A 26,493-nucleotide genomic window follows, 5' to 3' on the forward strand; every position below is an offset into this window, starting at 1 on the left:
GGGGGGGGGTGCTCCTGCTTAAAAGAATTATTGAGACTGAGACATTAATGTATTGACTCATAAAATATCTACATGAAACACTGCTTTAATTTATTATTCATATTGTAAATTATAAGTTGATTTTTAACAAGTTATTAGATATGTAGCATGGGTTCCTTTATTCATTGCCTAAGGATGAAAATATGTATTTGTATATGGATACGAAAATGAATTTGGAACTGTAAGCATGTAAGCCTTGCTACTTCATTTCTAAACCGTGTACATTTCACGAAGGTCCACTGAAGATGATGTACAATTCACGAAAGTCCACTGAAGATGATGTACAATTCTTAAAACTGTATTTTATCTTTTTCAAGTGCCTTTTATGAATCATGGTACATTGGCCTATGGTGAAAAATATAGAATTATGGAATAAGCTATCGCCATGCACATTTCAGGAAAATACAACTAAAGATGACTGTAGCGCTATCCTCCTAACCATTTACGTTATGTTATGTAATCACATTAATTAATATAAGCTTCATTAATGAAGTTGCTTTGGTTTAGTATTATCTCCCGTACGTCCAGTTATAACTTCGCACGTTCAACTGATAAAGGAAGGTTCCCAACATTGAACAGGTATACTTGTGAAATAATTACTTTCATGTGCCAATATACACTAATTTCTTAACACCGTTCAGTGAGAAAACCGTATACTTACTATATGTATCAGGACACATCCTAATACAGTCAAATAAATCAAGCCCAGGCTTGCTAGACCAACCGCTAAGTTGAAATTTCCAGGCACATTTTCTCTGCGGAAAATAGATTCTGCGAAGGAGCTAAGCATTGTACAACAGAATAAACCACATGGTAGAAAGCACATGAGTCGTTTTGAACACAAACTACCCAGAAATCTCACCCACCAAAATGTGTTGATTTCGTCTTTGATATTCCGGAACAGAACAATTCCATCCTCCTACAAAAACAACCAAATACAACTTTTAAAATGTATTCCTTTTTGAAAAGATTTTTTGATGATATATATTTAACTTTAATTGCACCTTTTTTTTTTTATATAGTAAGCATAACTAGGGATTCGTACATGAGTGTATATGCCATATTGAATTTATTTAACGAGTTCAATAATTTAATATGAAACGAGTCTTTAAGTAAGTGTCATATCAAATTATTGAACGAGTTTAATAAATTCAATATGACATGGACACGGATGTAAGATTCTATTTGTCATATAACTTTCATGATTTGAAAAGTAATTTCAAACACAATTATGTGTCATCAGCTAACTCATTAAGGGTCAAAACCAAAGTACTCCGATAATAGCATTGTAGTTCCGCACAGTGCAAAGAAGTTTCAGAATATATTTTTTTAATAGGGAACTATGTTAAAGGCTATAAAAATAATAATGACTAAAAAGACGTTTCAAAATATTTCAAAAGCAAAAAAATAACCTTATCAGAAATAAACAGTAAATAAAGATTACAATTTTGTAGTGGCGTAGGAATATTTCCCCACGGATTAAACCAGTCGCAACACCTTTTATTACGTGTTTCATTTCACGTGTGAAATATGTTCACATACCATCGGGAACATGGGCAGTAGTTTCCACGATTTGGGATATCCTGCCATATACATTCTGTAGGACTGAGATATAAATAAGTATGCTGTCATTCTGTAGGATTGAGATATAAATAGGTATGTTGTCATTCTGTAGGATGAGATATAAATAGGTATGTTGTCATTCTGTAAGATTGAGATATAAATAGGTATAATGTCATTCTGTAGGATTCCGACGTAAATAGGTATGTTGTCATTCTGTAATAATGAGATGTTAATAGGGTTCTCTCATTTCCCTGTGTGTAAGATAAAGCTGTCCAGGGTAATAAAGGGGTGTAGGAAATTTCTATCTTACACTCCATTCCACGTGACGTGACGTCACAATGGCTCAACAATGACGTGACGTCATGAATTTGTATATCTCCGATACCGCAATGTGGAAAAAGCGACGTAATGAAATTAAAACCTTTTACTATATAAACTATATACGTTAGAAAGATGTTATCAATTTTTCTGCGCAAACTCCGTTTGCCAATATGGGGTTTGCTTAATCTGACTGAGAAATTTATTTTCGTCTCAAAAGCTCATGGAAAAATATGATATTTTCAAAACGGTGCCAGTTCAAACGTATTTTCGTGGTTTCTGAGCTTATTCTGGTTGTTGTCTTTCATGCCCAAGGGTGTAGGATAGGGAAATTCCACCCTCGGGTTTTACCATGTTTGAAAACCCCTCTGGTGGAATTTCCCTATCCTGCACCCCTAGGCATAAACGAGTCTTATAATGTTGTCGTTCTGAAGGAATGAGATACGAGGTGTCAAATTAATTGTTTGTGTAAAAAAGAACACCAATGCAGTCACGTTTTTTTGCGAGCCTGTACGACCGGAAGGACGAAAGTTTTTGAAGCCTTCATATAGTATAGTACCAATTTACTCTCGTTTTCCCGAACTTTCCGTACACGTGCTTTCCGAGCTAAATAGAAATGTTAAGCTGACAGTGCTGCCAATTGAAGTGACAACTAAAAAAACAGTGTGTTGGTGATGGGACTAAGTGCCGTGTTTAAAGAAATGTTAAGCTGACAGTGCTGACAATTGGAGTGACAACTAAATAGAAATGTTAAGCTGACAGTGCTGCCAATTGAAGTGACAACTAAAAAAATAGTGTGTTGGTGATTGGACTAAATGCCGTATTTATAGAAATTTTAAGCTGACAGTGCTGACAATTGGAGTGACAACTAAAGAAACAATGTGTTGGTGATTGGACTAAATGACGTATTTATAGAAATGTTAAGCTGACAGTGCTGACAATTGGAGTGACAACTAAAGAAACAGTGTGTTGGTGATTGGACTGAATGCCGTATTTATAGAAATGTTAAGCTGACAGTGCTGACAATTGGAGTGACAACTAAAGAAACAATGTGTTGGTGATTGATTGAAGGGCGCCCGTATATAATACGGTATTCAGTCACATCACCAACACACTGTTTCTTTAGTTGTCACTCAGATTGTAAGCACTGTCAGCTTAACATTTCTATAAATACGGCATTTAGTCCCATTACTAACAGACTAATTCTTTAGTTATCACTTCAATTGTCAGCACTGTCAGCTTAACATTTCTATAAATACGGCTTTTTTAGTTGGCATTCCAATTGTCAGCACTGTCAGCTTAACATTTCTATAAATACGGCATTATTAGTTGTCATTCCAATTGTCAGCACTCTCATCTTAACATTTCTATAAATACGGCATTATTAGTTGTCATTCCAGTTGTCAGCACTGTCAGCTTAACATTTCTATAAATACGGCATTATTAGTTGTCATTCCAATTGTCAGCACTGTCAGCTTAACATTTCTATACATACGGCATGCAGTCCAATCACCAACACACTGTTTCTTTAGTTGTCACACCAATTGTCAGCACTGTCAGCTTAATATTTCTATAAATACGGCATTTAATCCCATTACCAACACGCTGTTTCTTTAGTTGTCATTCCAATTGTCAGCACTGTCAGCTTAACATTTCTATAAAAACGGCATTATTAGTTGTCATTCCAATTGTCAGCACTGTCAGCTTAATATTTCTATAAATACGGCTTTATTAGGTGTCATTCCAATTGTCAGCACTGTCAGCTTAATATTTCTATAAATACGGCATTAGTAGGTGTCAATCCAATTGTCAGCACTGTCAGCTTAACATTTCTATAAATACGGCATTATTAGGTGTTATTTAGTTCCATTGCCAACACACTGTTTATTTAGTTTTCACTTCAATTGTCAGCACTGTCAGCTTAACATTTCTATAAATACGGTATTATTAGGTGTTATTTAGTCCCATTACCAACACATTGTTTATTTAGTTGTCATTCCAATTGTCAGCACTGTCAGCTTAACATTGCTATAAATACGGCATTTAATCCCATTACCAACACACTGTTTCTCTAGTTGTCACTCCAATTGTCAGCACTGTCAGCTTAACATTTCTATATATATGGCATTCAGTCCCATTACCAACACACTGTTTCTTTAGTTGTCACTCCAATTGTCAGCACTGTCAGCTTAACATTTCTATAAATACGGCATTCAGTCCCATTACCAACACACTGTTTCTTTAGTTTTCACTTCAATTGTCAGCACTGTCAGCTTAACATTTCTATAAATACGGCAGTCAGTCCCGTCACCTGTCACCGTTTCTTTAGTTGTCACTTCAATTGTCAGCACTATTAGCTTAACATTTCTATATAGGTATGTTAAGCTGACAGTGCTGACAACTGAAATGACAACTACAGAAACAGTGTGTTGGTGTTGAGACTGAATGTCGTATACTTATATAGGATTGATAAGCTGACAGTACTCACAACTAGAGAAACAGTGTGTTGGTAATGAAATTAAATGCCGTATTTATAGAAATGTTAGCTGACAGTGCCGACAATTGAAGTGACAACTAAAGAAACAGTGTGTTGGTGACGGGACTAATTGCCGTATATATAGGATTGATAAGCTGACTGTACTCACAACTAGGGAAACAGTGTATGCGTATTTAGCCTAATGCCGTATGTGTGCAGACGTTAGGTTGACAGTGTTGACAACAGGAGTATTGCTAACAATTAACAGTGATAAGCGAAAATGTCACCGAATTACATCGGACAGGCATAATTAAGTGCATGATTTGAATACTTTATATGCCTTAACAATTAATTACATATTTTCCGTTTAAATATTTATTTCTTTATTTGCCTTTACAATTAATTACATAGTTTCCGGTTAAGTATTTATTTCTTAATGTGCCTTATCAATTAATTACAAGGTTTCGGTTAAATAATTATTTCTTAATGTGCCTTATCAATTAGTTACAAAGTGTCCGGTTAATTATTTATTTCTTAATGTGCCATATCAATTAATTACATATATTCCGGTAAAGTATTTATATAATAAAGACATTGATTTCATGACTTAGCAATGTATAAACGCTTAGCAATTATGGTAATAGGATTGTGTCACCATTTCTCAGTAGAATTTCTTCAAATTTTGTAGTTATATTGCTTTAAAGTAAAGAACATTTTCTGCCACAAAGAAAATATAGGTTGTCAGAATTTTAAGGATTTTAAATGGAAATTTATGTAAAAAGTAGTGAATTTTGAAAAAAAAATGAAAGACACAATATTTTTACAAAATAATGTCAATAAAAATGATACTGACATATATTAGTATTGCATTAATGTATATCAATTTAATAAATGCTGAAATTGTGTAAAATTAATTCTCTATACACAATATAAAAATTGACATTTTATAATAAAACCATATACACATAGTAATTGCAGGTAAGAGTTATCGTTCTTGAAAAACTTCACAGTAGTGAAATAGGTAGCCGGGTTCCTGAAGTACAAAAAAATGGACACATGTGACTCATTGATAAAAAAAACCCACTGAATTAATGCCTGGATTGCTTTGAAATACTTTAATATTGAGAGACCACACTGTTCTGTCAATAATAAACATGCAATATTCATCAGTTTAATATTAAACATTAGAATTTGCGGAAATTGTGATACTGTCTCCCTACATTGGATTTTCAACTAGGGATGTACTTCCTGTTTCCGTTTATCAATACACTCCAATGACCTTAACTTAAATATTCTAGTAAAGTATCTATATAATATATACATTGATAAATGCATTAGTAATAACGAAATGTGCCTTAACAACTACATTGTAATTCCACATTTTCCGGTAAAGTATTTGTATGATATATACTTTAGTTATATGTCTTAGCAATGTCTTTATGTTAAGCAATTAATTACATATGTTCTGGTAAAGTATTTATATTATACAGACATTAGTTTTATGTCTCGGCAATGAATTATGTGCCTGAAAAACAAATTAGATATTTTCCGGTAAAGTATTTATGTTATACAGACATTGTTTAATGTCTTAGCAATGTCTACAATGTCATTATATGTCTTTACAATTAATTACAATGTTTCTGGTAAAGTATTTATATTAGAAAGACATTTGAACATAACAAAGTAAGGCAAATATTTCACACACACTGAATTATTGGTTTCATTCTTAAGTTGTAATTTGACGTGGTCACTGATATATATAATAAAGCTTTAAAACCGCAACTCGTAATAAAAATAGTAATATAAATGTATGTGCCTTACATGTACATTGCAATCACCTCTGCTCAATGGAATTTCGTCGAAATGATATCGACTTCCGATCCATCGACTTTTGTTGCTTTTCGTAACACTGCTATATAGTAATTCCATTCCATTTGTGTTGCGACTTAGCAGTGTGCACGTTTCTAGTAAAATAAAATAACAAATGCATGATATATAAACTTATATCAATAACAGTTACCAATTACATGTTTTGTCAGAGAGATTTGTATTGAAAAGTAGTAAATGTAAACTTTACTCATTTTACAACAACTATGAAACAAGTTATAATACTTATATAAATCGTTCTTGTGGGCCCGGATGTTAGCGCACGGGGTCTTATTGTGGGAGGAAACCGGAGTACCCGGAGAAAACCCACGTGATCGGGCAGGTAACTTCCTACCTTTTCTCGTCCGATTGGGGAATCGAACCCCGGCCACCTTGGTGAAAGGCAAGTGCACTATGCACTGCACCACCCGACCACCAAAACTTGTAAATTTGTAAAATACCCATAAAGTAATTTTCATCGAAGTATGATTACTGTCAAATGATTTTTTTTTAAATTCATACATAGTATATATACCACAGCTCAAACTCAGAAAAAAAGAGTCGGAAGACAATCATTGTAAATGTACGCCTCATAATCCTCAGAGCAAACTTACGGTTAGAAGACTGTCATCGTCATTTGCGGTGTGGTTGAAGTCGTCATATAGTTTTGCATTAAAGTTATACAAGACGTTTCATTACCTGCACATTGTTACTTGTCAATTGAAATACGAAATCGACCGACCTGTCATAACAAATATGTATTGATATGATACTTGATATGATACTTGACGAATCCTTAATTAATAAAATAGAATATATAATTATACCTGTATATCATATAAACTCTTACTCTGATATACACCATGTCTCTGAATTTGTAAAATGTCAGTTAAAAATATACGTGTACAATAAAACTTGTTTATACTGCCACCATCGGCCCAGAGAGATGTTGTCGTTATAAAGGAGTTTGGAGATAAATTGAGGAAATATTTAGATGAATTCATAAGAATCAAGAAAAGTAATATCGAAAGATATTGGCGGTGAGCGAGGTGGCAAATGAAAACGAGGGGCATTATATTGAGGTTTTACTTTATATTTGATATCTTACCATTTTTGTGGAAGGCGTCCAAAACCCTCCGTGCAATGTATTTCATTGACATGTCATATCCGTCTATATATGTGACGTCAGCTATTTCATGGGGTACTTCGCAATCCACCAGTTTAAGACACACCATGCACCCTTCCATATTGTTACGCACAAAATGGTGGCATGCCTGTTGCATTTCTACTTTACAAAAGCCGCTTTCTAAATATGCTGGCGTTAGAATAAGCAGAAATTTCATGCATTTCGCAACACTTTCCACAACATTTGTCAAAATTCTTTTGCCCGGCTCGAAATCCCTGTCTCCATACAAACATCTGAAATAAGATAAAGACGAACTCTTAATCTGATCCGAACGCTTCAAATACAAGGTTATCTTATACGGTAAAATAAATTCACCTACATTAATAAACAAAAATATCAAACATTGTTATCAAATGTTCAAGACCTTTACCGCCGTAGGGTTTATGTTATAATGGGTTTGATTTTTCCGGTGTACAGTATCAAGTCTAAATCTTCTTTTATATATTTCAACCGGTTCATTTGTCGTAATTAAAATTTACTTATGTATCATCACAGTTCATCGCTACAGTGTTGTCAACGTTTATATTTATATCATCACAGTTCATCACTACAGTGTTTGTCAATGTTGATATTGATATCATCACTGTTCATCATTACAGTGTTATCAACGTTGATATTACTATCATCACAGTTCATCACTACAGTGTTTGACAATATTGATATTGATATCATCACAGTTCATCACTACAGTGTTTGTCAATGTTGATATTAATATCATCACAGTTCATCACTACAGTGTTTGACAATGTTGATATTGATATCATCACAGTTCATCACTACAGTGTTTGTCAATGTTGATATTGATATCATCACAGTTCGTCACTAAAGTGTTTGTCAATGTTTTCATTGATATTAATTTAATATCACCGCCTTCAGTGTACCCCGAACGGGACACCTGTGGGAAAACGGGCCAGGAAATTGATATGCAATTCAAAGAAGTATCGGAATGTCTTTAACTTCAAATACATGATATTTTTTTGTCAATTCAACTCCATATCAGCTTCATTGGCTGTTGATTATGGTTTCAGGGACATATTAAGATTGGAAATAATAACAGTACAGAAATAACCTGCTGTAGAAATTTCATTGATTGTTTTGAAGGTGAAGAAAATTGAAATCAATGCATTTGATTGGCATTAAAAGACATGAACCAATACAAATATATTGGTGGTTTTAGTTACCACAATTATCACATTGCATTTATTTATGATACGACCGTGGCTTAATTCAGCCCACCTACCGTGGTTTAAAACTACGTATCATGTAAAAAGATGATATTATTTGTGATCGTAAGAGGCGACTAAATTTGGGTTCTTATCTTTTCTCTTCTTTCTAAACAGCTTTCTTCTTCCTAATGTCTCCATTGACAATGACTCACTTTTGGCCTTTAGTTGAGAGTTCGCCCCTGTGCGGAAGGCTTTAAGTTCTGTCCCCTGGCCGAGACAAACCAGAGTCTGTAAAAATGGTAGTTTCTACTCCTTGCTTAACGCTCAGCAATGTAGGAGGGGGACGACTGGTTCGCCCGTTGTCAGTATAATGGGTTTCTACGGCAGTATGTTTCATTGAGGTAGCACTATATAGTCGGCATCAGTTCCGCGCTATCACAAGGAGACAAACACGAACATATTGCAGCCTCTCAAAATACACACGCATACACTACACGCATGCATCTTGCACACAGGGGAGACCGTCCTTAAATGACCATAGCTGTTGATAGGACGTTAAACAATACTGAACCAAACCAATCGTGTTGAACTCGGCCCCTTTTCTGAAGGTAAACAAGCCACAAACTGAAAAATATGGCGTTAATAATTCATTTCACACAATGTTTTGTTTCAAAAGATGAACGTAACACACACACACACACACGAGTACACCTTTAAAATTTGGTAATATAAACATTTTGCAAAAATTAAAATTACATTGTATACTTCAGCTGTTTCGTCCTTCAAGGATTCATTGGTGATGCAAGGGGCCAAAATTTGGAAATCAAAAATATCTAATCTATTTTTGAAACTGGGGGAAGTTGTGTAAAATCCCTTAGTGTATTAATTTTAAAACAAATTGAGGAATACTGGTTTATTGCATATTAAATACCTTGTAAAGTATGTATATTATAAACCATGTCGCAACTCAAAAGAGATAGCCATGGGCATCAAGGTTACAGCAAACCTCGTAGACTAAAAACCTCCACCACGGAGTATCGTGAAAGATGACATATGCGACTGCACCTTATAAATTTGACGACTAATATTATGTATACTTTACCTGAACTGAAATCGCGTTTCCAGGTCATGTATCAACTGTTTTGCAATGCTGGCATCTGCTTCTTGGCATGACACAAATAGATGATATTCAATTCCGGATGGGAGGGGTAAAGTTTCAGTCTGCACTGGTGACAGGGAACGGATTGAAAACTCTTCATCGTCAATGAGGGGTGTTATTTCTTCATCTTCCATCGCTGATCATTTCAGAAGTGGAACCAAGCTGAAATATTTGGAACGTGAATGTACTAGGGTCTTACATCACTGTTGTCCAAATGAGATATAACAGGTGACTTCTCAAGGGGTCTTACAATACTGTTGTCCAGATAAGGAGTAAACAAATAAATATACTAGGGTCTTACATCACTGTTGTCCAAATGAGAGGTAACAAGTGAGTGTACTAGGGTCTTACGTCACTGTTGTCCAAATGAGAGGTAACATGTGAATATACTATTGTCTTACGTCACTGTTGTCCAATTGCGAGATAACAGGTGAATGTACTAGGGTGTTACAAAACTGTTGTCTAAATGAGAGGTAACATTTAAATGTATTAGGGTCTTTCGTCACTGTTGTCAAAATGAGAGATAAAACGTGAATGTATTAGGGTCTTTTGTCACTGTTGTCAAAATGATAGGGGAAAAGTGAGTTAACTTAGGTCCGACATTTTATTTATTTACATGTACTAGCTAAATTTCTTGGAAATATCCAGAAATGCGTGACTGCAACAATACAAGTAGGTGTTATATCAAAATTTTACTTTCTACACAAACAATGGACGTATTTAACGTGTCCCAACGTTTTAAGGCCGACTGATCCCTTTGTCAAGCTATGACGTCAAGCTGAAACGTCGCGACACGTTTAATACGTACATTGTTTGTGTAGAAAGCAAAACTTTGATATTACATACTTCAAAACTGATCAATCTCATTGAAGATAAGTAGGTGTTATGTGTAAAATCACGTTGCTATTCTTCCATAACATTATATGATTATATGTTGGACTTCTGGGTTTATGATAGTTGTGTATATGTTTACCTATGAAACCCAGACTAGTGTTGCTCTAGTATACTCCTACTCAAAGTGCAAGTAATAAGTATATGTATCTGAGCATTGTTTTTGTAAAGACAATCGTACCAAGCTGTTCCCCTGCAGGTAGGGCGTAAGAATTGTACCTGCTGCCCCCAATTGCATGATCGGAAGAGGCGACTAAATTTGGGACATTATCTCTTCTCTCCTTTCTAAATTACTTTCTTCTTCCTAATGTCTCCCTTGACAATGCCTCACTTTTGGCCATTTGTTGAGCGTTCGCCCCTGTGATGAAGGCTTTGGGCTCTGTCCCCTGGCCGAGACATACCAAAGTCTTTTAAAATGGTAGTTTCTACTCCTGCTTAACGCTCAGCAAATTAGGAGTCGGACGACTGGTTCGCCTGCTGGGTGTCTTTGGCAGTATTTTTCAGTGAGGTAACACTATAAAATCGGCACCAGTTCGCGCGCTGTTACAAGGAGAAAAACACGAACATATCGCAGCCTCCCAAAATACACACACATACACTACACGTCTGCATCTTGCACACAGGGGAGGCCGTCCTTAAATGACCTCAGCTGTTAATAGGACGTTAAACAAAATCAAACAAACAAACAAAAGTATCAAGCTGTTTCAGTTACTCACTGCCGGTTTGTCACAGTAAAACGTAAGTTATTGAAAACGGATTTTGTGTTGGGATAACGAAAATAGAACAGCAAACCAATACGCTGTCGCTTAACCTAGATAAATTTTACATAGCAGAGTTATCGATTTTCACTTTAGCTTTGCGCACAAATTCTCGTCTATACTGGCTCTGTTACAATTGCATCGATTTCTATAACTATAAGTTTAGAAAAAAAGCACCACAAAAGTGCAATTTTGATACTTACGACGATACGCCCAGACCAAATAACGCATAAAACGAACAGTTGAATTATGAAAAGGAAATTCCCTGAAATTAGAGCGCGGAGCTAGGCGCATATTAACGCCACTGTTTCGGAGAACAAGTATAACATTTTCTCTAAACAAGCAGACGTCTTCTGCTACAATCATGTCACAAATAAAAATGGAATAGGAAAAGGAGTCCAACTGGATAGAAGTAGGAAAGTTCATTTTTTAGATCATGTAGACCGAAAGTGAAGTTTTCGAGAACTTGATGGGGGTTAAACAAACGTAAACCAAAGAATGGGGAGTTGATCTGGTAAAATCACGGATTCCATATAAGTGTAAGATAAAGTTGTTTATTTTCAGTCAATAACATACACGTTTGTATCGTAGTGTATTTTTCAATAAATGTAAAGAACACAGACGGTGTGAAATAACTAGAGCATCTACCAAGTGCACCAAGCTGTAGATTACACTCTATATTTCTTCACGCATTTAGTACACCGATAGATAGGCTGTCGCTTTGTTCCATAAATAGGCATTAGAGTTAAGTATGCAGCTCATGAGCTCGTTTCGATCAATACATAATTTTAGTAAAAGATTTAAGTTATTGTATTGTATGACGACTAGGTTTTGTCGTACGATAAAATATCATAAATATTAAGCTCATGTGATAAGGTTGATGCGGATGCAAATTGACCATGATGATTGAGATTTTGTTAAGCTTTCATCGGCCTTTTGAAATTTGTATTATTGTCGTTGATAGATATTATCCGATTCCTACTTACTCGGCTAGAAAGACTTTCTCTTAAGGTCGATCGGTATCTAGCGTGGATTGAGTGAGATCAGGGAGGAGAAAGGGGTTCGTGTACATGTATAATGTCTAGACAAGGTTTTGCACTTCATGACTGGATATGCATTAAATTATACAACATGAGGCCCGGCGTGGGGTAAAAATGCGATTGTAAACAGCTCCAGATCTACTGCCTTCAAATCAGTACGTACCTGCATCAAGAATGTCCCAACGTTTATTTCTAATTGTGTTCATCTCTTATATATATGAACCGATATATTGCCTGTAGAACTAGCCAGACGCGGATTTGGGCTGATTGGAAGATAGACACAAGGAACGAATGTATTCAACCCAATCCTATTTCGGCTTAGCAACATATTAATTGCTGCAGACAGAGTGTAATTACTTTATAGTTTTTTTACTGTTGGAGGACAAACCTAACGCAAAATTGATTCTGAAAACGATAATGACGTCACTTCTGTTAACCAGTTCGTTATAACTGCTGGATTGATGTCTATTTTGTTGCAAAGAAAGATGTATTAATCGTGACATGTAGTGAAATATGGGCTTTGGGCAATCATGACATAAAATCGTGAACCAAATCGTTTTGAAATAAAACATTTGAAGGCAGGAGTGTTTTCACTCCTTTCATGACGCTCGCAAATTACATTTTTAATTTCGGCTTGTGATCAAAACAAACTAAGCAAATATAGACAGGAGAGTTGTTTTCAAATTGTCATACTTTTTTCTCCTCCCCGATACCCCTCGATCCAGAAATGAATGCCTGTGGTTTCGGGTAGGAAATCCTTGTCGATTTATAATTAAACTGTTTGAAGGCAGGAGAGTTGTTTACAAATTTCCGTATTTACCCCACGCCGGGCCTCATGTTATATGCATTCCTTGTCTGATATATTGTGCATGTTAATAAGCTGTTATCTCTCTCTCGCCGACCTCCCTTAATCTAGGGATAAGTGCCTACGCTGCCTCTAGTCTAGCCGACAGTGTATTGACGTATAGGCTGACATGTTTTCACTGCATCCATAGTTCATCATACATGTAGGCCTACTGATCGACGTCATCGATTGATCGGCTAAAGCCCAATTATAAGTGTGCATGTATGCGTGTGTGTGAAATGAGTGTGAAAAATTATTTCAGTACTTTCGGTTTCAACTGTCAATAGTCATAGTTCGTTTCGTATTTTTTGAAAGTATGTATTGTAGGATTTTTCGGTGTGGAGAACTGTCCGTACAAATACAAGTGACGGGAAAACTCCCCTGGCTGTGTAATGTGACGAGTACATATACTTTTAATATCGGAATACCAACATTAGTATCATTGCATAGAAATAAACGTATGCAAACCAGGCGCTCCAAATCGCATCTTTTGTCCGCTACGGGTGTTACCTCCCATTAAATGTTGTTTTTGTTCTTCCGCTGAAAATTTGCATTGAAAATGGCTGTTTGAGAGAAGAAGTAGAAGAATTGTAGCATAGACAGTTGGAACCCTACCTGTGTAATTACTTGTACCTACCTGTTAATTATCAAAAGAAAGTGGCAACAAAACCTCCAAATGTTCCTAACCGCACGGTATAGAAGGCATTCGAACCGGAGAAACGCAACGCCACAGGAAACTATATCTTCACCGGAAGTACCATAAGGAAATATTTCTGGGTTATCGGGTTTTCCATCCTAGAAGAAAGTAGTATTTCAACTGGATTTTTAACTTGTCGACACATCTTTGAAGAAATTAAGGAGCTTGCAGTGTTGATGCATGGGGCCTTAAATGCTTAAAGGATTCCTCAAATCTAAGGGTCCTTAGGGAGAATTTAAGTGAAGGGAGTTTAGTAAAAAGCAGTTTTATATTTTTCCTTTAAGGGAAATTATCGGTTGGAGGAACTCATAAACGTGAATAAAACTTTGGTCATATTGATAGAAATGTCCGCAAAACCTTCATCGCTTCTTCTGGTGTTCCTTGCATTTAATGTAAGTATTTTCGTTATCTATCTATATATATATTTGAATATCACACACCTAATCGCTTAACCCAAACTACTGTGACGATTTATCATAAAAGCATGCAGTGATAATCATTTAACAGACAAGGAAATAAGGCCTGTTTACCCTAAATATCACGGCACACTCTGAAAACCCAATGGAAGTAGCCTATAATCTGTAACGATACGCATACTTAACGACACGATACAAATATCTGCTCCAACACCCCTGAGGATCGAGAAAAGAATACACCTGCTGTTACTCACAGCATGTATAGTAAGAGGCGACGATTGTAGGAACCCTCTGCAGAATTGGGGGATTCGCTTTTGCGCTCTTTATCTTGATCCCTTTGGGAATATTTTTTCTCTTTCTAACTAGCTTGGCAATACCTCAGTTCTTGCTCTAATGTTGAGCGTTCGCCCAGGTGAGAAAGGCAATGGGTTCCTTCCCCAGGCCGGGACATACCATAGTCCTTAAAAAGGGTAGTTGTTATTCCCTGCTTAACGTTCAGCATTGAGGGTAATAACGACAACTGGTTCACCCGTTTTCAGTATAATGTGACCGGGCAGAATGCTGTGCTTGGTGCCTTCGGCATAGTGTTTCAGTGAGATAGCACTATAAAGTCGGCATCAGATCCGCGCTATTACATGGAGGAAAGTACACTGACATACTCTGTCTCCAGCATACAAACACACTTGTACGCTTACACAACACACATGGAGACACGTCCTTAAATGACCTTAGATGTTAATAGGACGTTAAACAAGATAAAATCAAACCAAACCAATTTGCTTCAAAGGTAAACTATTTAATGATTGAATGCAATTTTATCGAGTTTTGTCATGTCATAGACTTCAATAGTAAATACTATCGAAAGATATTTTTTGTATAATTTCTTGTACTTTTGGGTATGAGTGCACAGTGGACCATATCGTAACTGAAGTATTCAATCAATATAAGTACACGTTTTTAGAGTATGATAAAAATCGATTGATTATTTAAGTACTGTTAGTGTTCGCGATACAGTTTGTGCAAGATGCATGCGTATAGTGTATGTGTTTTGGGAGGCTGCGATATGTTCATGTTTGTCTCCTTGTGATAGCACGGAACTGACTCCGACTTTATAGTGCTACCTTACTGAAACATACTGCTGAAGACACCCAGCAGGACACCCCACCCGGTCACATTATACTAACAACGGGCGAACCAGTCGTCCCACTCCTGAATTGCTGAGCGTTAAGCGGGAGTAGAAACTAGCATTTTTACAGATTCTAGTGTGTTGCTGCAAGGGGGGGGGGACAGAACCCAAGGCCTTCCTCACAGGGGCGAATGCTCAACTAAAGGCCAAAAGTGAGGCATTGCAGGCAAACAAAACAATTCAATACGATACAAAAATTCTTTGCAGCCTTACATGGAAGTGAATTGTGAATAGAGTAAATGAAACAATTGAAAGTTCCTGTAAAATGTCGTGAAAACTACCTCGTCAATAAATACCGTGTAAATTTTCCATGAAAACTCCTGACATTTGGCCAGTATGTACATGTATAACGGAGTCCTATGGAGTCTCCTTTTTTAAGTGACACCTGACCTACCTGACCTATCTTCTAATTTATTGTGTTTATGAAAAAAAAAAATTGAACCCAATCTGGGATCAAATGTAAGCATAAACTAACAACGGTGAACATCTTTTGAAATCTTCATCAATAGCATAGGTTGCAGGATCCGAATATTCGACCAGTAGGTAATAACAAGAAAACAACATGCTACCAGGACTAGCTCCGGGATATATGGCCCCATTTATTGACATTCTCTAACCATATATATACACATATATACGGTCTCAACTTGATTTGCTATGAAGCATCCTTGGAACAACAGCAACCGAGTCTACATTGAGGGAAATATGTCCAATACTGACTTTAATGAGGATAATTTGCAATATTGTATTTAATATATATAAGAGCAATACTGACCCTCTATGCCTCTTGTTATATAATGAATGACTTCATCCTCACTGCTTATTAAAATATTTTGTATGAAGTGGATATTAATTATGTTCCAGAACATTTGGCTGGTTCATCCCTGTGCTGAATACCTGCAGGAGTACAATGGACGATGTCTTGATAGTTGTCCTCAAGGTTTGAAGAAAGTAGAGTTTACAAGTGTTTGTACAGAACGCTGTCCACAGGATGTCCCGTACCTTTATAACATGACCACCTGTGTGGCTTATTGCCCGAATGACTACGTAGTAATGTATTCCAATGACTGTGTCAGATTGAAGAAGCTGCCGAACATCCCCGACAACACCATAAAGTGTCCCGAACGATTCTGTAATTCATCCACGCCATATTGTTATGATTTAGTATGTAAAGAACGTTGTCCAGTGAACACAGTTTCTGATCGTTTTAATTGCGTGCATACATGTTCAGAGGAATTGCCTTACCAATACAATTCTTCCTGTCACAAGCAATGCCCTCCTGGCGCAACAGTTATAAATAATAATAGATGCGTAGTTGATTGCCCACAAAATACGTTTCTGTATGGAAATAAGTGCGTTCCGGTTTGTCCACAGGATACATTCATTCACAATCGAACATGTCTCTCTAAATGTCCGGAGTCTCATCCAGTGTCCCTTGTGTTTGGAAACACAAAAAGATGTTTGCAAACATGCCCTGTATTTACTATGAGAAATGGCAGTGTGTGTGAAATCGTCTGTCCACCTGATGCTATGTTTCTTTTTAACATGACTTGTGTTTCAACATGTCCGAATTCTGCGTCTTTTATTTGGATCAAAAACATAGAGATTTACAGTATAAGGAAACCTCTTTGCGTTGATTCCTGTCCTGATAATTTGTATCTACATGGCGAGACTTGCGTTGCCAAATGTGATTCAAATCAATTTATATTAAATTCAACCTGTGTATCATCCTGTCCGAATTTGTATGAAGCTACATATATGCCGTACAAATGTGTGGATCAGTGTACGCAGAATATGTATTTGTATCGGAATATGTGCACACAACGATGTCCAGATGGCAGTTTTGCATCAAACCAATCGTGTGTTTCACAATGTCCGCCAGCAACGCCTTACAAGGCGACATACCGAAATGGAATAACTTGCGTTGATAAGTGCCCTGATAATCAAAACTTCATGTATCAAAACAATTGTGTATATTTTTGTCCGACAACAACGCACATGTTAAATAACACCTGTCACGAGGAATGTCCCAAATCTTACAGCATTCTCTATACAGATTATATAAAGTGGTTTTCCATAAGTAGGGGCGCTTCCAATTGCACGCGTGTGTGCCCGCTTCCACTTATCAATGACTCCGGCATTTGTGTGAAGCGCTGTTCTAAAAACACCTTCGTGTTTAATCGTACGTGTCATGCAGTATGTCCTAGTTCACATCCTTTTGTTCTCAGCAGAAATAATTCGTGTGTGTCATTTTGTCCAAGTGATATGGTTAGTGTCGGGAACAGCTGTCAGTTAGAGTGTCCTAGTTCAACTCCTTACGTCGTTAAAAGGAAATGCTCTGAAAGATGTCCTTCAACACAGCCTTTTCATCTGTCTTTAAACAAAACGATCACAATCAATCCTTACCGTCAATTCGTTGTTTACCATCAAATGTTAACGTATTGTGTTGAACAATGTCAGTGGAATTCGTCCGGGTCTGTTGAATATTACCGATACAACAATTCGTGTGTTAAGCATTGTCCGCCAAAAACAATGAGTTTGAATGGCGTCTGCGTTACTAACTGTTCAGAATCGTACAAAATGACGTATACCCGCAAGGTGGGAGGATTGCAGACGACAGAATGTCTGCACCATTGCCCCAACAACACTTTACGATGGCTGGACAGATGTTTTGATATGTGTCCAAACAATATGAGCGCGTTTAATGGGACGTGTGTAAATCTATGTCCTGATATATATGGTTTCATCGAACATTCAGATAAGGGTAGTACATGTCGAATGTCGTGTTCAGATCCTGTATATAAATACACCAATGGTAGAGAATGTGTGAAAAACTGCCCATCAACAAAATACTATTTTGACAACATGTGTGTGAATGTTTGTCCTTCTTCTAAACCTTTTAACGTATCTAAAAATTCTAAACCACCTATTTGCGTCAAAACCTGTCGAGAGGCCAACTTTGTGGAAATCAACAATACCTGCATAACGGAATATACCTGCTCGGATGGCCTCACTATGTTTGTCTATGACCGTGAAACCTGCGTCAAAGAATGCCCGTATGGTTCCGTTCAGCAATTGGATGGTGTCACAAAACGATGTAACTCGTTGGAAGTTGAAGCCTGGGTCATAAATGCTGTACTTCTCAACATCTTTGCAATTTGTGTATTAGTTATTGTTTTACTTTTTTCTGATGGCTGTCCTAAAAACAAACATAAAGCCACGAAAGAAAAGGTAAGATAATTTTCATTTCACTCGTTTTCAATCAAATATGTTTCAATTTCTACTCGGGTTGCACTCATTGAATCTAACAGATGTTGTGAATTTCACTAGCCCATGATATTGAACAGGCCCCGGGATCTCAAATATTCTTGCATTAGTTTTAGAACTTAACTTTAATGTAAGCAGACGACAAGTTGCGCAAGTCAGTCAACTCGAATTCTAAGTTCACAATTCGCGCAAATATTTAGTATGCTAAGTGCGCAAGTATAACTTGAAACTTACTTCAAAACCATGCCATTAAACTTCCTGCTGTATTTTGTTAGACTAATAATGCTCCTCTTAAAAAAGAACTCCAAACGGGCCGCTTAAGTTCCCAAAAACAAATTCGTAGTTATGTACGTTCTCAAATATTTAGGAATGCCTTTGAGATCCACTTTTTTGAGAACTTCTTTTGATTTTGAGAAAGTACGTTCTGAAAATGAAAAAGTTTCCAGATCCCGGGGCCAGATGATATAGTCTGTCGTATGAAAACATGTTTTCATATTTTGCAAGTATGTATTAGTCGAATACAATGAAGCGTGATATTTTTAATCTGTTTCTGTATTTTATTATACCATAATATTGCTGTATTGCAATATTAGCTTACACTACATCACTAGGCGAATAAACAGTGGTTTGTTTTAAGTGGGACATGGATCCTGATAAATATGATTTCTTTTGTAACAAGCAAGGATAAAACTACATATATGTGCATCCAAAGTGTTTCCAGACGTTCAAATGTTTTTAGTAAAATAATAAAGATGGATAATCTAAACAATACTTTGCACACAAACAAACAATCCCTTTTAAGGATCCCTGTCCCTTCGTAAGTCCAAACACTGGAGAATTCAACCGTATTATTTTCGAACAAAGACTAGCCACAGAGACCTGAGAATATATTATAGCTTTTTTTGGACCTAAACTAAGGTGTTCAGAGCTAGTAATTATACATGTTTTAAAGGTTTATATCCGCTTCCTCCAAAAGCATACGCCAATCAGAGTTTCATTCATGAGATTGACGTCTACCTCGTGCCGAAACATGCAGTGTTAGTTGGCTGGTAATTCTAGCGAAATAATGGCTGCGTTTCCAGCCAATCACACCACGGGTTCAGGCACGTGGCTGACGTCAACTTCATGAATATACAGTACAAAAAGTGACACTATGACTGCGAAAACCTTTGAAACTCTGAAATGCGGCGTGTTTTTTGGAGGAAACGGAGATCATGTCTGCGGAATAAGAATACATTTTACGTGCGTATAGGAGGTTTTTAAAAGAAAAATTACCCATCTTTATAACGGTGCTAAGCATTTGTTCGTACGTCAACTAGAAATGTTTTTGTTAATGCACAAACTTTCGCTAGGGTTGACTTTTCTACATAGAGAGCTTTCAACCATTCTCGTATATACCGAAAGTCGAACGTAACCCCTAAAACATATAAAATTACTCTGAACACCTTAGTTTAGGTCCAAATATAGCTGTAACAAATTTGCATGTCCCTGTGAGACTAGCGTCGTCTAAATTTAGACTAGGTGGCTCAGTTGGTTATGCTACGTTTACATTATGTTCCCGGCGGCCACGGCAGTCACGTTTCAGGCCAACGTGGACAAAGCGGGATGGACGTGAGACAACGTGGGGGACGGAATGGGCCGTGATTGCCGTGGATGCCGGGCCAGATTTTTAAACTGCCACGTTTTGTCACGGTTCTCACGACAAGCAAGGCCTAGGGTGTATGGTAGCCGTTTCGTCGCGTTCATTCACGGCGCGTCCCGGCGTGAGACGGTTTACGGGCCCGTCGCGCTACGGCACATTGCGTTCTACTACGGTCTGACACGGCGCGCGCAGTCTGGGAGGGAGTATATCAAAGCCGGGCCAGGTAGGAGAGCTTCATTTGAGTCTCAGGATACAATGGTTGATATTGCTTGGGAGGCTTTCTTTTCATGCCGTGGGGCACAAACGTGCTCCAAAGCTGCCCGGCGTCCACGTTTCCTCTGTAGAAAACCTTGACAGAACGTGAAAAACGTGTCACACCTTGATTAGAACGTGATATACGTGAGGGACCCCATCAGAACGTTATCAAGCTATATGCATGCCGTATGAAACGTGTCAAATGCATAGTAACATAATTATGCTTACAATGGTACGGGAATCCTTAATAAAATTACTTTGTTATATTTTTCAGACTGATGATATTGAGGAAAGCGAAGACCAAGATACAACTGCACTTTTACTTCAGGAGCCCCGTGAAACTGACCAAGACACAACTAATGTGTGTCTAACCCAGCCGGACCCAGGAAATGAAAACATTTACGATATCGAATTCACGATTGACGAAGAAACAGAACAGAAGGTTGTTTTGAAAATGACTGATGATTTGAGTTCGGGTGATGTTGACGAAAACCTCTCAGGCGGTATCAATGATAGAAATACGCATTTTCAATCAGCAAATTTCGAGTATAGCATTGATGATGAAACAGCAGCGAAGACAGTTAAAACGCAATGTGAGAACTTACCCATTAAAGACCAGGAACAATTCCAATATCGTGATCAGAGAACTAAAGCATTATTGAGTAACAGTTTGTCTGACATTGACTTTATGCTAGAAAACGAAAATGTTGAGGATGTTGTCCGAACATATGCATCTCCTTTGCTTGATTTTTCAAATACAAATAGTAGTAGTATGGTGGACGATTCGACATCACAGTTTAAACGTTTTCAGAAAGATATAAACAATGAATCTGGCGAGGACCCGACACCAATTTCCACAGAAGCCATACCATTGGATCTGTTCCCTTGCCTTCCTATTCTTAACAATTCGTTTGAGGATTTAAATTCAAGCGAAGCACGCACGCGCACTGAACATTGCTTGGAAAGTGAAACCCTAGCAAAGAAAGTTGAGGATTACTAAATGATTTAAAATGTCTGTTTCATTATTTGTAATAATTCATTTCTTTCTTGGACTATTTGTCAAGAACTAATTTGGACAGTTCATTTCGTTTGATGTAACTAGGGTGATTTTTGTGTAATTAGAACGTATAGTCGCGTTCTAAGGTACTTGAATGATATGTCACGTTCTATGTTACATGTACTAGGATGTTTGTCGCGTTTTATGTAACTAGGATTGTTTATCGCGTCCTGTACAATTAGAACAGTAAGTCGCGTTCTAAGTTACTTGAATGGTTTGTCGCTTTCTATGTAGCTAGGTTGGTTAATCGCGTTCTGCATAATTAGGATGATTTGTCGCGTCCTGTACAATTAGAACGGTTAGTCGCGTTCTAAGTAACTTGAATGAGTTGTCCCGTTCTATGTAATTAACGTGTTTTATTGCGTCCTATATAACTACAGTAGGATTGTTTATCGTGGAGTGTTTTTTATTGAGAACCTACGTTATAACGGTAAGTTGAGTTTTATGAAGCTTATACTATTTGTCGCGTTCTATCTAACTATGGTGTGTTTGGCGTTCTTTGTAACTAGTGTGTTTATCGCGTTCTATGAAACAATGATGTTTTTTCGTGTTCTATGTAGCTAGGGTGATTATCGTGTTTGATGTAACTATGATATTTATCGTATTGTATCTAAATAATTATGTGTTTGTCACGTTCTATGTAACAAAGATGTTTTTCGCGTCCTATTTAGCAAGGATGTGTTTGGCGTTCTTTGTAACTAGTGTGTTTGTTACGTTCTATGTAACAATGATGTTTTTCGCGTTCTATGTAGCTAAGGTGTTTGTCGCGTTCTATGTAGCTAAGGTGTTTGTCGCGTTTTATGTAGCTAAGGTGTTTGTCGCGTTCTATGTAACTAGGATGTTTGTCAAAGAATGTGTAGGATGATTCATAGCATTCTATGTAACTTATATGGTGTGTCACGTTTTATGTACATAATGCAATCAGGACAGTTTATCGTGTTTGATGTAACTATGATGTTTGTTGCGTTCTATGTAACTTGAATTTTTGTCACGTTCTGTGTAACTAGAATGGTTGTCGCGTTCTTTGTAACTAGGTCGGTTTATCGCGCCCTGTGTAATATTAAAACGGTTAGTCGCGTTCTATGTAATTTGAATATTTTTTCTCGTTTCATGATACCAGGATGGTTTTTAGTATTTCATGTAACTAGACTGATTTTTCGCGTTTTATTAAGAGGATAGATTGTTGCGCTCGTATAGCTAGAAAGGCTTTCATGTTCTGTGGGGGGGAAAATATTCGGTTTGTCGCGTTTAATATCATGATAGTAAATTTACTTCTTTAAAACTAAGCTTGTTTGTCGCTTTCAGGCAATTGAATTGAAGATAATAAGCTGTTTTCTGATATACATGTACACATATGATTCACTGATTGTTGTGTTTAATGATGCCAGACTGGTTTGGCATGTTCGAAGTAACAAAGTTGTTTTTGTGTTTTATGTAACTAGGATAATTTTTGCGTCTTCTGAAATTAGGATGTTCTTTTTATAAGTAGAATAATTTGTCGCGTTCTATGTAAAGGGAACTTTAGACACGCACAGATGTGTAGAACCTTTCGGGGGCTTTTGTTTTCTAAATTTTTGGATACATTTACAAGCTGCCTCTCAGCTTCGAGATGAAAAGATGTTTTTCAAAAATTTGGTATTTTATTATATTGAACTCTGCCGAACGGAGATTCACTGAGCCTTGATTCAGTTCAAATGACAAACAACGGCAACTACGTTAAAGAAATATGTTTAGAAACATGTTTGCACCTATTCATTCGATTCGTTTTCTTGTGGTGTGACAACATGATCTTTGCTTTATAGAAGTTCAATTTCCTAATACTTATATTTTGCCTATTATTTATTACACAAATTTCTTTATGAATTGATTATTGTCATTTCTTCTAAACTTGTACTCAATATACCTACCAAAAGAGCTTGAGGTTTTTTTCCCATAAATTGTCCAGATGGCGTATGCAGGCATCAGCAAATCATCATAAGTGCGGCACCTACCGTGGCACTAGACTTGCATTAGTCCGATATTTCAGAAATTTTAAGAACATTAAAATGTCACTGAATGTAAATATAAGGATTGCAAAGCAATTCATGTAAAACTTGTCTCAAGACCCCATAAACCTCAAGACAACAGGATTCAAAAGTATTATACAATACTACCCTTATGCACTCATACAACACTGTGTCTACCATTGCCGTTTGCTTTTGACTTATAGTGGCAACGCCATGAATATTAAAATACAAATTTAGAAATTAGTCCCGAATTCTTTTGTTTTTCGTTCGCATACTGTATGTGTATTTATAATTAGCGGAACTGGACCGATCATCGGCGATCAGGTAGCCTAATTCGTAAAACGTCCATCTATAGTTTGGAGGGTCTTGGGTTCGAATCCCCGTCTTGCCGTGCTTTTTCCCGCTCTCAAGGCAAACAGTTGAAGGCAAGGGACAGAAAGATTTAACCGGCTGATATCGAGGCAGATAATGAAGTAATATAACCGGCTGATATCGAGGAAGACAAAGATTTACCCGGCTGATATCGAGGCAGACAAAGAATAACCGGCTGATATCGAGACAGACAATTAAATAACCGGCTGATATCGAGGCAGATAATTGAATAACCGGCTGATATCGAGGCAGACAAGGATTTAATCGGCTGATATCGATGAAGACAAAGATTTAACCGGCCGATATCGAGGCCGACAAAGAATAAGCGGCTGATATCGAGGCAGATAATAGAATAACCAGCTAATGTCGAGGCAGACAATGAAATGACCGGCTGATATCGAGGCAGACAATGACCGGTTAATATCGAGGCAGACAATGAAATAACCGACTGATACCGAGGAAGACAAAGGTTTATCCGACTGATATCGAGGCAGACAATGCAATAACAGATAAAACGAGGCAGACAATGAAATAACCGGCTGATATCGAGGCAGACAAAAAGTAACCGGCTGATATCGAGGCAGACAAAGAATAACCGGCTGATATCGAGGCAGATACTTGAATATCCGGCTGATGTTGAGGCAGACAATAAAATGACCGGTTGATATCGAGCTCGAGCTCGAGGCAGACAAAGAAATAGTGGCTGATATCGAGACAGACAAAGAAATAACCGGCTGATATATATCGAAGCAGACAAAGAAATAGGCTGATATCGAAGCAGACAAAAAGCAACCGGCTGATATCGAGGCAGACAATGAAATTTCGACTTTCGGTAAGACGATCTAACCATATAATCATTGGGGTGACATTTTTACCGAAAGTCGATAACCATTGGGCCCGGGGGTGGCATCCCATGTTTACCGAAAGTCGATATAATACCTTTTATGGCACAACAAAGATTGTTTGCAGATTTGTAATAAATATGGATTGTGTTGTTAGATATTTGATATATCTATATATACCAGCAGCTGCATGTATATATATACATGTAATATTGAAACAAAAAAGACCCAGTTGGAATGTAAGTGGAGGCAGAAATATTAAATATGCATTAAGGTATGTAGCTATATATAGTTTGACGCCCGTCAACCGTAGATGTTTAACTGAACTGGACGGTGTCGAATTCTAGAAATGAATGAACGAATGATTTTTTTCTCTCTCTTGTTACAATTGACACCCAACGGAATATACCCTCGGAAGGTGGTAAAGGGTATCGTTTCTCTTCAGGGTCAAATTAAAAAAATGGTTCGTTCGTCTAGAGTTCGGATGGTCATACATGTAGGTTATAATCCCGGTTTGGCCGTGCACTACAATTCCTGTCTTGTTACATACATGTATATATATGCGCTAAAGACGTGATGTTAAGAGTTTTTCTTTTAATATTATATAATATATGTATATATCTTTTCTGTCATGCTTATTTTATATACTGTTATGTTGCAGGACAAACTATAATTACTGATCATTAGGACCACGGACGTAGATAATCTAATCCCGTGTTAGGACAGTATACATGTAACATAATTACTTAATTAACACAAGTGTTAACACGTTTCACTTTTGTTTGTCATTACGAGCAATTAAAAATCATAATTATCCTAGCTTAATTAATTATTACACCTTGCTAGCATACATATAATGTCGAGATAAACACTGATAATGTTTGCAATTCGTTTAATGTTGACGATGGCACGTTTTTCTCGCGTGCTATATATTTACACATGCACAGATATCACCACCCGACGTTCAATACATACGATATGTATACAGTACAATTGCATGTTAGTCGAACTTTTGGCATTATATAGATAACCGTCTTCGAGAACTGCATTTACATTTTAATGTAAATAAATGCGTTAGTGCTAAACAGCTTCCCGGGCTTATCATATAATATACACCGTGCCCATGCAATACAGTATAAGCGTAACGTATTTTTGTATTACCCTTTGTACATTTGCTAAGCTAAACCTTTAACTGATTTTTATCTTCGCATGTTTTGGTGACAGGGTGAATGACTTCATCTGCCTGATAAACCTAAGCTTTACGGTTCGTTAACGTCAATACACACGGTTTGTAATCCTTTATTATGTTGTGTACATGCGACTGAAATTTTCCCGATCGCACTTATTGTAAACGCGCTGACAGCTTTGAAAACAGACAGGTGCCCGAAGCGTCTATGTAACCCCGATTTATATTACATGACACAAGAACTGGATACCCTGTGTGCCA

General features: G+C 37.0%; 2 protein-coding genes across 3 annotated transcripts in view; one reads left to right on the forward strand and one right to left on the reverse strand.

The window, feature by feature from the left end:
• LOC110458359 overlaps positions 1 to 14,286 on the reverse strand; it is a 19,203-nt gene extending 4,917 nt beyond the window's left edge. The window contains exons 1-5 of one of the 2 annotated variants that reach the window (XM_021510017.1): positions 13,944 to 14,286; positions 9,717 to 9,935; positions 7,371 to 7,681; positions 6,218 to 6,360; positions 701 to 958 (exon numbers count right to left, since the gene is read on the reverse strand). In XM_021510017.1, the coding sequence (XP_021365692.1) occupies positions 701 to 958; positions 6,218 to 6,360; positions 7,371 to 7,681; positions 9,717 to 9,907 (903 nt within the window). In that variant the 5' untranslated portion in view covers positions 9,908 to 9,935; positions 13,944 to 14,286. Of the gene's footprint in view, positions 1 to 700; positions 959 to 6,217; positions 6,361 to 7,370; positions 7,682 to 9,716; positions 9,936 to 11,625; positions 13,560 to 13,943 lie in introns of those variants that run through there. The other variant, XM_021510016.1, reaches the window with a different exon arrangement.
• Positions 14,287 to 14,313: 27 nt separating this feature from the next.
• Positions 14,314 to 24,075, forward strand: LOC110458357 (proprotein convertase subtilisin/kexin type 5-like). Its single transcript, XM_021510015.1, has 3 exons — positions 14,314 to 14,395; positions 16,470 to 18,836; positions 21,044 to 24,075. The coding sequence occupies exons 1-3, from the start codon at positions 14,348 to 14,350 to the stop codon at positions 21,767 to 21,769; spliced, it is 3,141 nt and encodes a 1,046-aa protein (XP_021365690.1). The 5' UTR covers positions 14,314 to 14,347; the 3' UTR covers positions 21,770 to 24,075.
• Positions 24,076 to 26,493: the final 2,418 nt, after the last annotated feature.

Source organism: Mizuhopecten yessoensis, unplaced genomic scaffold, assembly GCF_002113885.1.
Source record: "Mizuhopecten yessoensis strain PY_sf001 unplaced genomic scaffold, ASM211388v2 scaffold9561, whole genome shotgun sequence".
Lineage (NCBI taxonomy): Eukaryota > Metazoa > Mollusca > Bivalvia > Pectinida > Pectinidae > Mizuhopecten > Mizuhopecten yessoensis.

Excerpts from the sequence above, each read along its gene's own strand:
- LOC110458357 (XM_021510015.1), top strand. The coding sequence starts at position 14,348 with ATGTCCGCAAAACCTTCATCGCTTCTTCTGGTGTTCCTTGCATTTAAT. Across the intron at positions 14,396-16,469 it reads TGGTGTTCCTTGCATTTAAT|AACATTTGGCTGGTTCATCC; the intron begins GTAAGTATTTTC and ends ATTATGTTCCAG. Across the intron at positions 18,837-21,043 it reads ATAAAGCCACGAAAGAAAAG|ACTGATGATATTGAGGAAAG; the intron begins GTAAGATAATTT and ends TATATTTTTCAG.